Consider the following 14,650-nt stretch of genomic DNA (forward strand, 5'->3'; position numbering starts at 1 on the left):
CAGGTGAAAATTGGAGGCTGCCCCGACACTAAGCAGGCTCCATCTCAAGAGCTGCCGAGCTGGCACCATTGCTGACCTGCCAGCTATGTTTTTCAGAGTCAGGGCAAAAGAAATGCCATGTGCATCCCCAGACAGACCAGGGCCCCATGCTCCTTGGCCCAGCATGGACTACAGATGGACAGAACAACAGCTTCATTAAAAAACAGTTTATTTGCATCTGCCGCCCAGTGCAAGCGAAGAATGGCTCCCGCCCAAGGTGCCCCGGCCTTCCCACCTGAGCTCTTGGGGAGCTGCTCTGTGGTGGGCCCACACCATGGGGCAGTGTCCTTCCTCATCTGACTCCAGTCCCATTGCTCCTGACACAGGGTTAAGCTCCACCTCGCGATGCCATAGAGATGGTCTCTCCCGAGTGACTGTCGCCTCCAGTATCTGAGAAGCCGCCTCTGCTCCCAGAGGCTGGGGCCACATCCACCTGGATGACACCGTGTACCTGGGACAGCTGTGGGCTGTCCAAGCTGGCAATGAGCTGGCGGGGACCTGGTCGCACAGGCACAAATGTCTGGCGCAGTGTCACTGTCTCATTGCCCCCGATGTCCCTGTGGGCAAAGACAAGGTCATGGGTCTAGAGTAACTGGGGGTGGAGTGGGGAGTGAGGGCTGATCCAGGGCAGCCAAGAAGGAAGGAGCAAGAGGTGAAGCCATTAAGGCATTTTTTGGCTCAGTTAGAATCTCCACACCCAAGGCCAGGACAAAGCCTGAGCCTCAGGGCTGCCTCACACAGCCAGATCAGCAGCCAGCCAGCCAGCTGCCTGAGCTGGAAATCTCCCAGTCATCCAGCTCCTCCCTCCCTGCTCCCACATCCACCTGGACAAAGACTGATGACGCCAGCCCAGAGGCCTCCCTGCTGTTCTCCATTGCCACTGCTCCTGCCTTGACCAGACCATCCCCATCTCACCTGGGGTTTCCAAAACCAAGAAAACCTTTAAATAAGACTTTGGGACCTAAGACAGTATTTCCAAATACTTTCAGTTTTGCCAAGAAAGTAAGTTGAAGAAAATTATTCTCTGCCACAATGATTTTTCAAAGAAGAGTAAGCAAACATTAGAAGAATTTTATCTCAGAAAAAAAGGAAAGTCCTTCCCAAGAACAAACAATTGGCATCTTCAAACGGACATGTCCCCTCATGTGTGTGGGGCGGGGGGAGGAGAGAGAGGGAAAGAAGCGTGTGCATAAACACACGCACACACTGCAGTGTCTTCATTTTATCCCTGCTTCATAGGCCTCTGAAGACTCCCAGACCACCCATCTGGGAATCACGGTTTCACCGATCTTCCAATTGGCCTCCTTTGCCTCCCGTCTCGCTCCTTCATCTATTCTGCTAACCACTCAGAGGTGACAAAATACTTCAAGGGCTTGGCTTCCTTGTGCTTATGGGATGAGATCCCACCTCCCTAACCTGCCACACAGGCTCACTCTGACTCAACCCCTGCTACCTGCACAGCCCCATCATCCCCCACCATTCCTCCTGCCCACCAGCCCCACTGAATGCCCTCACCTTCCCTGAACTCACCTCCACTGTCACGCTTTGCAGTCTTTGCCTTGCACGGAATGAGCTCCCAGCACTGCCTCCCCACCCTGGGTGGCCTTGTGAAGGCCTACTCTTCCTCCAAGGCGTGGCTCACACCACCTCCTCATTGACAGCTCCCCTGCCCCTAGAAAAATGAATCTTGCCCTTCTCTGAGCTCCTCCAGCAATCTGTACTTTGTGTTTTATATACTGAACACGACTACATTAATATTGCATCTGCTTACTCCTATTAAAATTTGTCCTTCCTGCCTCAGCCTAAACCCTTACCTCTAGCCCCCTATTCAACCCAAGCCTGCCATGGGATCCCTCTTTGGAGTCAGACCCTGGGCAGTCCTCCAAGGGAATAAACCATCATCCCCAACTCCAAGGGCAAGCTGTCCTTGGGGCAAAGCATTTGGCTTGGAGCCTGCTTCTGAGAGGTTTCCCTCAACCACTCTACTCCTTCTGCCACCTGTTAGCTGTGTGGTTTAGGACAAGTTACTTAACTACTCTGATCATCGTTTTCTGGTACACAAAATGGAAGTGAGTGTAAAATGAGGGGGTGGGATCAGATGGTCTTGAAGGTACCTCTGAGCTCCATGAAAGAGGGAAGTAGGGATATGTAACATAGTACGATAGAAAATCTGTAAATGAAGTCTGTAACTTAACAGGTAGGCTATGTTCTGACTGCTTACAAATTTGTGTTCTTAATTTTTGCCCACTTTTCCATAGATACAAGATTAGAAGTTGTTTAGGCTCAGACTAGCCTTCAAAAGTCTATTTAGCCCATACTATAATTGAACCGAAATATTTCAGAAACTGACCTTTATATTACTAACCAACATTATTTCCAAGAGAAATTACTTTCCAGGTTCCAGCTGGGAATGTCAAGATCTTTTCCTGCCCTAGTCTCAGTGTCAGATGAGGCCTTTGCCACACCCCTGTTTGCAAGTTTAAACTGAGTACGAGTCAGCTGCTAAAGGTGGAATTGGCTGTAACCGAGTGTAGGTGATGACGCCGACTCCTTGGCAAGCAGAACTTAGACATCAAAATGAGAGTTATCCTTCAATTGTTCAATCATGTTGCCAGGGCTTGAAACCTTTTCAAAAACTCCTTTTATACTTTTCGTCAGAGCCATTTAAACCACACACACACATGCATGCACCATCACAAATACTCAGTTAGCCTGTCCCTCCTTTACAGCGTGCCTCATTTCTGATTGCAAAGGACATATCTACCCACCTTGTTAATTAGTCTTACCTCTAAATGACTTCAGGCTTTTTCCCAAAGTCAAGTCTACCCCTGCTCCTGACTCCCCACCAAAAAGGAAGATTGGCCACTCTAAGGACATTCCAGAGAATATGATTCAGGCTCTGGGGGAAATTCCCAAGAGGGGTTTGGAACAGAATTCCAGCCTCCCTGGTGACTACTTTGGTGGTGACAATAGTCATCTGGAAGAGTAGGTTCTGGAATGTTTACTAAGTGGCCAGTCACCACACTGGGGCGGCACACCTTGTGGTATAATGGGGTTTCATACCGCAGCCTTTAATGTGCAAACAAGAGGTAAAGCACACCCGCCTTGGAATCTAATACATCTGAACCAACAGCTCAGAGACGTCCCCTCAAGGATCCCAACTGTTCTGGAGGCCCTGGCCTGGGCTTGCAGCAGCTGAGGAGCCACAGAACGTCCAAGGAGGACCTGCCTTAAGAAACCATCATCCAACTTTCTCATTTACTGTGGGGAGACTGGGTCCTTCAGGTGGGGGGACTCACACAAGCCCCACAGCTGAAGAGAGGGGCAGGTCTGCAGAGGCTTAGTGCTGTGGTCCTTTCCTTACTTCCAGACAGGGCAAGAGTCAAACGCCTAGTGAGGCTGCTGAGGGGAGCCCAGCTCCGGGGATCCCTCAGGACATGGGGAACACCCTCCACCACATACAGGTGCAGGTAAGAGATGCCTGCAAGCAAGACTGGCAGGGTAAGTGAGCTGGGAGCCTCAGGCTGCACTCTCTGAGCTGCCAGAGGCTCTTATAGGGTGACATGTAAAGGGAAAGCGGTCCTTTGTGACAGATCACAGCATTTCCAGGGACCAGGCTGGGGCAAAGGTCAGGATAGCTGCCTTTTCAGCTTTGGCCTGATGGAAAAAGTGGCAGCCACCACCAGGAGAGCTGCTGCGTGTGAGGGAGAGCAATCCCCCTCACAGCAACCCCCCAGGCCATTGCTCTCCCTCAGGAGCCCTATGTGTGAAGGAAAATCACCTGCCCCTTTCCCCAGAAAGTTGATCTAAATGGTTAGCCTCCAGCCTTCTCTGCTTTTCCTCTGTGCTTCTCCTGGGGAGGGACAGGGTAGCACATGTGAGTCTGTGTCAGAGAAGACAGCCACAGTCCCAGGAATACAAGCATTATTTGTGCCTCTCACTGGGCCCCAAGCATCACCAGGCCAGTATCAGGCCCAGGTGTGTGGGTAGGGCCTGAGACATGGGGATCTCTCCTCTGGAACTTCTGCTTGGCCCTCCTGGTGCAAACCAAGCAACAGGCTTGAGAGCCAGTGTGTGGCGTGCGCCATGGTGGGAAGAGCAGAGTCTGCCCCTCATGAGCTGTAAGGCTTCCCCATCTGTAAAGTGGGGGTGATGAGGGCAATAGTAAAAACAACTTTGTGCCAAGCACTACACCTAATAACCCTAGGACCAGGTCCTACTGTGTCCTCACTTCACAGGTGAGAACACTGAGGCTTAGAGGAGATAAGTCACTTGCCCAAGGGCACAGAGCCAGTGAGTGGCGGAGCTGGGACTTGAACCTGTCTTTAGGGTTCCAAACCTTTGTTTTTAATCATATGGTGATCTCTAGTGTACTTTAAAGGGTTTTGGTGATCACCAAATGAGAAAATATTCCCAAAAGTGCCTGGTCAACTCTTCAGTGCTGGGCAAATACTAGCAATGATTCTTATGTGAAGTTTTAGCTCCCTAATTAGATGGTGGGGCAGGGCACAGACACAGAGCACAGCTCTGGGCACCCAGCAGGACTCCTTAAACGCTGGTTGGACTGAGTCAGGAGGAACTGCTGGCTGGCCGGTGCTGCTTCATTAGTGCTTACAGAACACACCTGTCCTGAGCAGATGCAAATCGGGACCCAGGGCAGCCTGTGGGGAAGGCCAGCGCAGTGGCAGGGGCAAAAGGAGAGGCCAGACTTACCCAACGTTGAGGATCTTGGGTCTCTGCAGGCCGGAGCCCTCAAGCCGGAAGACGACGTTGGTGAGGGTGACAGGCAAGGGGTTCTTGAAGACAATCTGTACTTCACACTCCTGGCCAACGACCGCTGCTCCCAATAACTGAGAGAAAAAAGAGGCCCACCCGTGAATCAGAGACCCTGGCCAAACAGGTGGGGACCATGCACTGCACCAGAGAGGAAAAATGCCTCAGAATCAAAACCTCACTGAGAGGGAGAGTTCTTCTCTGCCCTTGGAGAAGCCTCCGCCAAATCAGAGAGAAAATTCCAACCTACTCCCCAACTAAGGCTACCACAGATTCAGGGATATGGGACCCCATTTTACAGATGAGGAAACTGAGGCTCAAGAACCCAGATCTGGTCCTTGGCCTTCTTCTCCTGGAAAGGCTCACAGGCCAGCCTGCTCCTGACTTGGTGCCCTCTCTCCTCCACTGATTCCCTCAGCCGCTGGCCACCACTGCCTGACCACCCCTCACTCCACAGCAAGCTGCACTCACCGTGAGGGAGAGGTCTGGGGTGCGCAGACGGAAGGTATGCTGCTTGGCCAGCACCTGCCCATTCTCCTTAACATGGCCTGAGACATTGAGCAGCATGGCCCCCTGGTCCACGAGGTGGGGCCGGTATTCTGTGTAGGCCACAGGCATGGCCACGCGGTCCGCTAGGGAGAAGAAGCATGGCATCACTGAGGCCTGCTTTCCCACACCAGGCCTCCCCTGGCGTGCTCCCTATTGCTCCTGGGGTCTGTGTCCACATCCACAGGTGCCTCGTCACCCAGGAGGAAGGGCTGGGTAAGGAGCACTTACAGGCCCCTGGTGCTAGCACCACTTCCTTCTTGGTCTCCTTGAAGATGGTCCCAGTGACACCGGTGTAGAAGGTGACCGAGAGGTAGAGGTGCAGCTTCACAGTGCGGCGGCTGCTGCCACGATTGGTCAACACCACAGAGACTGTCAGATCCTGTCCCATCACTGCGTCCTGTGCCTCCACCTGCATTGTCACGTCGTCTGCTGAGTCCCGGGTGGCATACACATTGGGTTTGCTGCCATGGGCAGTTGCCGTCTCCACTGCCTTCCGCTCTGCTTCTGAGCCTGGGGGTTGAGGGTCAAGGGTGAGGTTCCAGCTCTCACTAGGGTGGCCAAGTGCTTAGCAGGAATGCTCAGCATGGGGCCCAGAGCTGGCTGGGTTGGGGGAATAGTACCTTCTGGGTGCTTGTAGAGGTGGGTGATGTCCTCCCGCATGTTGGAGCCAATGGCTTTTGTAACGATGAGCGTGCCAATGGCCTTCTCCTCCACATACACAATCTTGAAGCTGCCATCGTCCTGCCGCTGCCAGTACACCTTGTCACTATTTACCTGTTCGGGGTGGGGTAGGTGAACAGGAATGAGTGAGCCAGAGGGTCTGAGGGTGGGCCTGACTCCCACTGCCTCTCCCAATCCCAGGAGTTGTGGGGCAGGGCTAGGTCCCAAGGGTGGGAGCTTCCTAGCAGAGCTCAGCTGGGAGCCTTTCCAAGCCGACCCAGATAAGGCCAGAATGCAGGGAAGAAGCTGGTGTGGGAGGTTCTTTGCAGCACATTTTAGCATTAATAACATTAATCCCTTACGCTCGTTCACTGGCTTTACAATTTATGAAGCAGTTTCATACCCATTATCTCTTTTGATCCTGAGTACAGGAAGTAAGGCAGCCATTATTATCCCATTTTTACAGCTGAGGAGACTAAGACTCGTAGAATGAGTGACTTTCCCAAGCTTGCACAGCTAGTCAGTCAGCGGTAAAGTCAGGACCGGAGAACCCAGGACCGAAGCCAATGCTCTGGTCACTCCAGGCTGCCTGAGAAAGGAGCCCAGCCCTCACCTCGGCAAAAATGAAGGGCGTGTCGTACTTCATGTAGACCAAGCCATTCTTGATGGACTCCACGGAGCAGGGGCCACAGCAGAAGATGCCTAGGAGTGAGGCAGGACAGAAGTGAGAGGTCCACAGAGGCCAAGAGGGACCTGCAGACCCTGGGCAGAGGCCCACACAGGGTCCCAGCCCCACTCAGGTTCTGTGGCCACTCCCTAGTGGCCTCTGGACAAAGCAATCAACCTCATCCAAACACTGGGAATGAGCTGATACCCAGTGCAACCCAGGAAGGGAAAAAAGAACATAGAGGTTCCATTCGGTCTCAGTCTGCTTTCCTCAGCCTAGGCTGCTCTACCAGAGATGGGGGGAAGGGAGCAAATCTGCAGACAATCCTGCCTTAATCACTGAGTTATCAGCACACTCCTTCTCAGCTGGATGAAGCTGGATGTCTACTGTCTGTGGCCCCCAGAGGACAGGACTTCCTCATCCTTCACCAGGACCAACCCAGAGCCCACAGTGGCTCTGCCTGCTGGCTGGGAGAGCCATGACAACACCACCATCATTCCAGAAAGATTCAGAACAACCCCTCAGCTCTGCAGCCTGCTGTGTCCTCTCTATTGGGGAGTAGGGCGCCAGGGAAAACTGGGGGGAAATAGAATCCATTCTTATCACGCTCAGGGGGGTTTCCTAGAGCAGATGTGCTGACAGGATAAGGCGTGGCAGGAGAGGACAGAACAGGAAGTGAGGTCATCCAACAGGAAAGAATCTTAGACAACACTTAACACTACAGCCTCCTTTACAGATGGGGGATCAGGCTCAGCAAGGCATAGTAGATGGCAGGATCTCACAAGACAGTTGGGTACAGAGAAAATGAAAGGAGTTAATATTTATTGAGCAGCTACTATGTTCCAGGCATGCTCCTGGTCCTCTCTGACATATGATTTCTCACTTAATCCTCCCCAACCACACTATATGGTACTCGTATAATCCTCATACCACACAAGAACACCAAAGCCCAAAGATGCAAAGTATTTGAGCAAATGTATTTAAGAAGTGTTCAAGCTGGAATCAGGCCCCAGACTTGCTGGCCCCAGAGCTGCCTGCCTGCCACCCACCCTACCACTTGCCAGACTAGAGCCAGAACTCAGATCTCCCAGTGTCTGGGCCAGGCATCTGTATTTCAGGCATCTCTGGCTAGCACAACTCAGGGGGCACCGTTCACATAGTGGATTGAGAGGGAGGGGTCTGGGAAGAGACCAGAGGAGGATGTGGGTTAGGTGAGGGTTTATCTGATCTGGGCAAGGAAGGGAGAGGCTGGAGTGTCAAGGTGGGAAGGGTTGGGGGGCCTGTTTGAGAACACAGTGTACCACAGCTCTAATTTTTGCAGAAATGTGTGTGCAAAAAAGAGACTGGCGGGTTATGTCAACAGTGATTATATCTGAGGGCTGGATTACAGGGGCTATTTAAGCTCTGGGTTTTTTCAACACCATGCATATAACTCATAGTGAGCAATGAGACAGACAGGAGAAGAACCTGGTGAAAGCAAGAGTACATGTCAAAAAGAGAGGGGAAAAAACACATGATACAAGCCCAAGTTTTGTGCTGGTGGTTAGCTCAGTTGCTTAGAGCATGGTGTTATAACACCAAGGTCAAGGGTTGGATCCCTGTACCTGCTGGCCACCAAAAAAAAAAGAAAGAAAGAAAGAAAAAGTGACAAAAAGGGAGGGAGTCAGGGACTGAATTAGCTCTGTTGCTGACCGAGTGCTCTGTGTCCCTGGGAAAGTCACTCCACCTCTTTGGGCCACCATTTCCCCCATGTCCCAAAGGACTTGGAGTGGGTCTCAAACCTGGCTGATCATCAGAATCACCGAGGGAACTTTTAAAAAATATAGATTGCTAGAATCTATTCCTGGAAAATCTGATGTATCAGGTTCGGGGTGGGACCTAGAAATTTACTTTAAAAATAAGTAAATAAACACCTCCTGAGAGAGAACTTTCACGTTTTATGTTATTCAATGCTATACTTTTTTTCCTTCCAAGCATATATTACTTATAATAATGAATTTTTTAACTTTTGAAAATATGTAAATAAAAGGGTGCTTCAATTAATTATCTCCAGGTTATGTAAGTAAAACAAGCAAATAAGAATAGTGGATTTGTCAAGGGAGGGAAACCTCTCAATAAATATTCTTGGATCTTTTGACTTGAACCATCTAAATATATTAACCATTGTAAATAAATAAACCATTAACCATTCCTGTTAGTAAAGTGATTGGTAAAAATAAAAAACAAGACAAATAAAATCAACCATTATAAAATAAATAAAATTTAGGCAAATAGCTATTACATATAAAGGTGAAAATAAACAGCTACACAGTGGTTCAGTTGACAAGCCTGTTTAGAAACTGTGGGGTTAGAAGACTTGGCTCTCAGGCCTAGGCCAGCACTGACACTGTGGTTTGCTACCCAGGTGGGGGGTATGGGGAGGGGGCCAGGGTGGTGTCCAGGAGCCAGGCAGGCAAGCCTTACCACTGCTGGTCTCCTGGGGTGTAGAGTCCACAACCTGCCACCCATTAAAGCCCGAGGGCAGGTCCGGCCTCTTCATCCAGCAGTCATTCCACACGTGGAAGTTCCTGGGTGCACATGGAGGGAGGCCTGGTCTGAGACTCTCGTCCAAGGCCCCCAGCACCCTCCCTGCCTGCCTTCCATTTCCAAGCCTCAGGTCAGTGTTCCTCAGCAGGATGGGCAGGCCAGCCCCAGCCCTGGCCTCACCAAACAGAATCATGGTTCAGGTGCTCAAGTGGCTTCATGTTTTCATCAAAGTAGATGTCCATGGTGAGGGATGTGTCTGTGTCATGCGCAGAGTTGAAGTTCGTGACAGTGCGGGCGGCCAGACCCAAGCAGCGCAACACTGTAGAGGAGCCAGGTGGGAGATCAGGACGGGGTGGAGGGCAGGTAAGGCACCAGGTCAGGAATTTCAAGGGGGAAAGGGCAACTGGGATTGCAAAGCTGGGCATGGACTACCAGAGTCAGGGGTCAGTAGGGTCAGGAGGCCTCTGGACCATGGAGTACTTGAGGTTAGGGGAAGCCAGGCCACTTGCCTGGCTCAGTCCCTGCCTGTTCCTTCTCCCTCCTCTCCCTTAGGCTTCTCTCTGTTGTTAACATTAATTAATGATAATTAAGGCCAGCCTACCACCCACCCCTGTCTTTACACTGCTCTGTAGCCACAGCTGGGCCAGGCTGGGTGAGGGTGGAACCTGGCTTCCCTCCCTCCTTGTAGGGCCCAGGCCACTTCTGCCCCAGTCCCTCCACTACCTGTGGTGGTCACACCAGCAAAGACCCAGCACTGGCCATAGGGGACAGAATAGCCAGTGTGTAGGTAGCTCAGCAGGATCTCCACGCTGCCCACCCACGCTGACGGGTTGGTGCCTCGGGAGTAATCGCCAGACCAGTTCCCAATCAGGACTCCATTGTCATCCAGGGAGTTCACCTGCCCAGGATGGGGTGAGTCCGAGTTCGGGAGGGTCTCAGTACATGCCGTGGGGTCCCCTGCCCAGCCTCTGACTCTACAACCACCCCTCACCCGTAAATACCTCAGGATGTAGACATCAGCCTGAACCCTACCCACCCCTCCCCTGAACAATCTGCCCCCTCCCATCCCTTCTCTGGCACAGGAATGTGAACCCTGGGTGTGCCAAGTTTTGGGTTTAGCCCTACATTCCACAGGCGCTGGGACAGGAGCCAGAAAGAGTGGGGTGGGGTAGGGGGCAGGCAAGGGAGAGAAGAGGAGGAGTGGGACCCCTTCCCGCAATACCCTTTGCAAGGATAAGAACGGGAGGAATCCTGGGGGTCCGACAGGAATCCAGAGAGGGCAGGACTGGGATGAGGGCAGGGGAAGCAGCAGGCAGGCACACAGTAGGGCTCACAGACATGCGATGAGGATGCACACCATGGCAGAGATGACCCGGGAGACACTGACTGGGTCCCCACGGCCTCCGTATGGCATCCCCCGCCGGTCCAGGACGTATAGGCAAGCATCCAGCACCCCATGGTCAAACTGGGAGGAGGGGGGGCAGGGATGACCGCGGCCTGCTGTGGCTGAGCTCCAGCCCTGGGCCAGCATCCTGCTCCTCCCCCCACCCTGCTCCTCCCCCCACCCTGCTCCCCTCCACCCCCACTCCCCTGAGCCCGCGTGATCCTGGCCAGCCATACCTGGCCATAGTTCCAGGTCCTCTCGCCAATCTGTGCTTCGGTCCCGTAGTAAATTCTGCCAGACTCATTAAGCACATACTCCTGCCGCCAGTCCTCATGGTCCACATACACGGTGTCCTCTGTGTCCCCAGAAGACACATACCTAGGTCCCTCCAGCTCTTTCCCTGGGTCCCACCTGCCCCTTGGCCAGTTCTGCAGGATTCATGACCAGAGAGGAGAACAAGGGGATGCCTCTAGTCTGACAGGACTGCTCTCAGGAAGGATGGAGGGGGCATGACAGAGATGGTGGGACAAGGTGGGCTGTGGCCAGGGCCCTTCACCAGTAGAGGTGAGGCTGGCTTTGTGACTTCAGGCTGGTCACCTGCCTACACTGGGCCAAGGTACCCTCACCTGGACAATGGGACGCTGGCTTCTCCTAGAACCAGGCACCCAGACACCCAGCCCTGACCTGCCCTTCTCTCCCACCCAGCCTCTGCTCCTGACCCCAGCTGGCTCACCTGGGCACCAGGGGTTGAAGAGGATGTAGATCTCGTTGTGGGGGTCAAAGGGCAACTGGAACTCTCCAGCCTCAGAGTGTGTGCGGACCGTGAATTGAAACTTGCCGATGATGGCATTGGGGGAGGTGTGGACTCGCAAGTTCAGATTGTTTCCATTGGCCTTGGTCACCTGGGCCTTCCAGCCCCCACTTCCCCCCTTGCCCACTGGGATGATCACGTGGGTGCCCTTGCCCACCTCAGGGTTGTTACCTAGAGTGGGGAAAGTGGCAGTGAGCTGGTGAGGCCTCCCTAAGGAGAAGGAATGGGGCCGTGGACTTCTCCCAGCCCCACCCAAAGTGTGTATGAGCTGGTGTGTGTGTCCCTGAGTTGGGCCATTGCCTTAGTCTGTGACAGTCTCCCTCAGAGAGCAGCTCTGTCCCCGCCCGATGCTTGCCCGCGTGTCAGGGCAGGGCCCCAGTCCGACATCCCAAACCTGTTCCCCTGACACTGAACTCAGACATAGGGAGGAGAGGCCAGGGCCATTGTCACCCTCTGCCTGCTTGACTGTCCCAGTGCCTGGGCTGCAGGAGCAGAGTCATCCTGGCTGGGTGCAGGGCCCTCTGTCCCATATGAAAGGGCAGTCCAGATCCCAAAAGGCCAACCCTGCCTGCTCCCTGGGGCTACAGCTTCCAGAGGCCGGGGCACCCCTGATGGAGATGGTGGGGATACCTGGGAAATTAGAGGCTGGGGTGGGCAAGGTTAGGCCCTAATCAAAGGGTAGGAGGAGTCGCCCGCCCCCGGCAGCAGCATAATCACCAGCCTGGGCAGGCAACGGCCAGCTAGCAACGCGGTGCGGGAGGCACCTGCCCTGGGCCATGGGGACAGAGATACAGAGACAGAGAGAAACAGAGTTGGACAGAGAGAGAGAGAACTAGCCACACCCCGGGGACAGAGAGCAGACCCAGAAGGAAGGACATGGGGAGGCTTCAAAGCTGAAGGCAACACAGGCAGGCTGCGAGGAGGAAGTACCTGAGACAGATGCCCCTGAGGGCTTGAGAAGGGCCAGCTTGGGGAGAACTGCAACACCAGCACCTTCCTGAGACTCACCCCCAGGGGCACACTCACGCACCAGCACCTGCCTTATCTGGCAGAGGTGAGAAGTGGGGCAGGGGAGGGGCCTAAAGATCTCTCTGACCCTAATGCCAGCCCCTACTCCCAAATCTGGGGCCTTCATCCTCCCACTCCAGGCCTCACTGACCGATGAGCAGCTCCAGAGTAATGCGATCGGAGGATTCGTAGGGCCGGGACAGGAGGAGGACCATGTGGAAAGGCTGCCCTCGGCGCACAATCAGCTCATCGTACTCAAACTCGTCTGTGTGGTGCTCCTGGCGGTTCTGGTCTGAGCGGGAGCTCATCAAGTCCACCCCAGTTACCACCAGCATGCCCTCTGCAAGGCCACAGCTCTGGGTCAGCCAAGCTCCCATGGGAGCCCAGCCCCCCAGAGATGCCAGCATGAGTCTCAGGTCCCACTAAGGCCTTCCAGCTATCAACTAAGGTGGACAGCCCAGCCTCACCTCGGATGGTGCCATCTCCAGCTGCATTTACACCACTGCCCCGGGAGCCAGGACGGCGGGAGTCTGAGCCCCGGGAGTCAGGCCGGCGGGAGTCTGAGCCCCTAGAGTCAGGTCTTCGATTGGACCCTCGGCCCCTGGAGCCAGAGGGTTCAGGCCCCCAGTCATCATCAGCCCCACGGCGTGAGCAGCAGCCACAGCAGCGAGCCCAGAAGGAACAGCCTCCTCTGCGAGAACGTCTGTCTGGCTCTGGCTCTGGCTCTGGTGAAGGTGTGGCAGGGGGCTGCAAGGGGTTCCCGCCCCAGCGGCCCATGTCTGAACGAGGACCGTCCATCCTGCCTGCGAGGAAGAGGCAGGGGAGGGTCCTTTACCCAAAACACCTCAGCCAGCCTACCCAGAAACCCTGCATTCAGAGCTGCTTCAGTCCCTGCCAGATGACAATCTGACCATGACCCAGAGATTCCCCCAGACATCCAGAAACCCTCCCCAAAGACTCCCTTCAGATTCACCCAGAGAAAGCTTCCTACACTGGAGAGAAAAGCTTTCCCCTATCCCCACACAGACACCCACTGAACCACATCCAAAAATCATATGCCTAATAGAGAAATCCACTGAAGAAACAATCCCATGAAATGCATATAGTTTCCTGTGTGGACATTTGTCACAGCCTCAAGACCCAGCCGCCCAGACCAGAGCATCCCTCCACCTGTCAGATCTTTAGTCTCGAGGTCCAGCAGCCTCTACAACCCTTTCTTAGCAGACAACCCCCCATTCAATCCTCCCCACAAGACAGGTGGGTGGTGTCAGGGGCCTGGGGTCTTTGGCATTCCCCACCTCGGTGGCGCAAACTGCACGTTGGGCTGCCGAGCGGGGTGTGTGTGTGGCAGGTGCCTGGAACCCGAGCTCCTTCCAGGGAAAGCGGAGCGGGGGCTGTGGGGTGGGCAGCCCGGCTGGGGCTGGCAGGTACGGGCTGGCATGCCTCCCACCTCGCTGGGGCGGACCTTGGCGCGGGCCGCAGACGGCTCCACAGTGCCCGTCGGAGCCTCTCACCTGGCAGTACTGAGTCCCGGGCCGCGTCGAGACTGATGATGGGACGGGACGGACAGGCTGGACGCCGCCGCGCAAGTGGAAGGTGAGGGGTGGGGCGGGCTGGGTGAGTGCTTTATGGGGGGGCGGAGGGCGGGGCCGAGCTGCTGGGAAGAAGGGGAAGCTGGTTGCTCCATCCCCTGGGGGAACCAGCCGGTCCTCCGAGATCTGCTCCGGAGGTAGGGGCGGGAAGTGACCGGCCCCACCCCCTTTCTCCTTTCGAGGAACCAAGATGACGCTCAGGAGGAGGCAGGGTCGGGGTCTGTCAGGACTGAGGGGGTAAAAATGGAAGGCTTTGGTGAAACCTATAGGTATGATGGACCCCACACCAGGATGATGTCTGCCAGCCTGGACATGTGGAGGGGTCCCTTCTCCCTGACGGAGAAGCACCAGGGGCAATGGGGCAGGCAGCCCCTTCTACCCACACCCATTTGGCAGACCTTCTGTTCTCAAGCTCAGGACCTACCTCTGCTCTCCCAGGCTCCTGCAGCCCAGGCCAGGCTCTGCTCTGTGAAACTGGCCCATGGGCCCGGTCCTGGAACTCATCCTGTCCAGGGAGGTCCTGAGATCCCAAGGTGCAGACTGGTGACATCAGCAACCAGGTCCTCAGTCTGGCTCCACTGGCTAGCCCCTGACCTGCTGGCTCTGCCAGATCTTCTGACCCCCTACCCATCTGTCCTTCC

At 54.6% G+C, this 14,650-nt stretch overlaps 1 protein-coding gene across 1 annotated transcript; it reads right to left on the minus strand.

The window, feature by feature from the left end:
• Nucleotides 1-310: 310 nt before the first annotated feature.
• Nucleotides 311-13,215, minus strand: TGM1 (transglutaminase 1). Its single transcript, XM_063091502.1, has 14 exons — nt 12,885-13,215; nt 12,569-12,757; nt 11,332-11,580; nt 10,835-10,953; nt 10,572-10,679; nt 9,938-10,112; nt 9,395-9,533; nt 9,152-9,255; nt 6,635-6,723; nt 5,982-6,135; nt 5,590-5,871; nt 5,284-5,444; nt 4,753-4,889; nt 311-596 (listed from the first exon to the last, which is right to left on the minus strand). Exons 1-14 carry the CDS (start codon nt 13,213-13,215, stop codon nt 368-370), a joined length of 2,466 nt encoding a protein of 821 aa, XP_062947572.1. The 3' UTR covers nt 311-367.
• Between the last annotated feature and the right edge of the window lie 1,435 nt (nt 13,216-14,650).

The sequence above is a fragment of the Cynocephalus volans genome, chromosome 3 (assembly GCF_027409185.1).
Source record: "Cynocephalus volans isolate mCynVol1 chromosome 3, mCynVol1.pri, whole genome shotgun sequence".
Lineage (NCBI taxonomy): Eukaryota > Metazoa > Chordata > Mammalia > Dermoptera > Cynocephalidae > Cynocephalus > Cynocephalus volans.

Excerpts from the sequence above, each read along its gene's own strand:
- TGM1 (XM_063091502.1), bottom strand. The coding sequence starts at position 13,215 with ATGGACGGTCCTCGTTCAGACATGGGCCGCTGGGGCGGGAACCCCTTG. Across the intron at positions 10,954-11,331 it reads CTTCAACCCCTGGTGCCCAG|AGGACACCGTGTATGTGGAC; the intron begins GTGAGCCAGCTG and ends CTGGGGACACAG. Across the intron at positions 5,445-5,589 it reads GGTGCTAGCACCAGGGGCCT|CGGACCGCGTGGCCATGCCT; the intron begins GTAAGTGCTCCT and ends TCTTCTCCCTAG.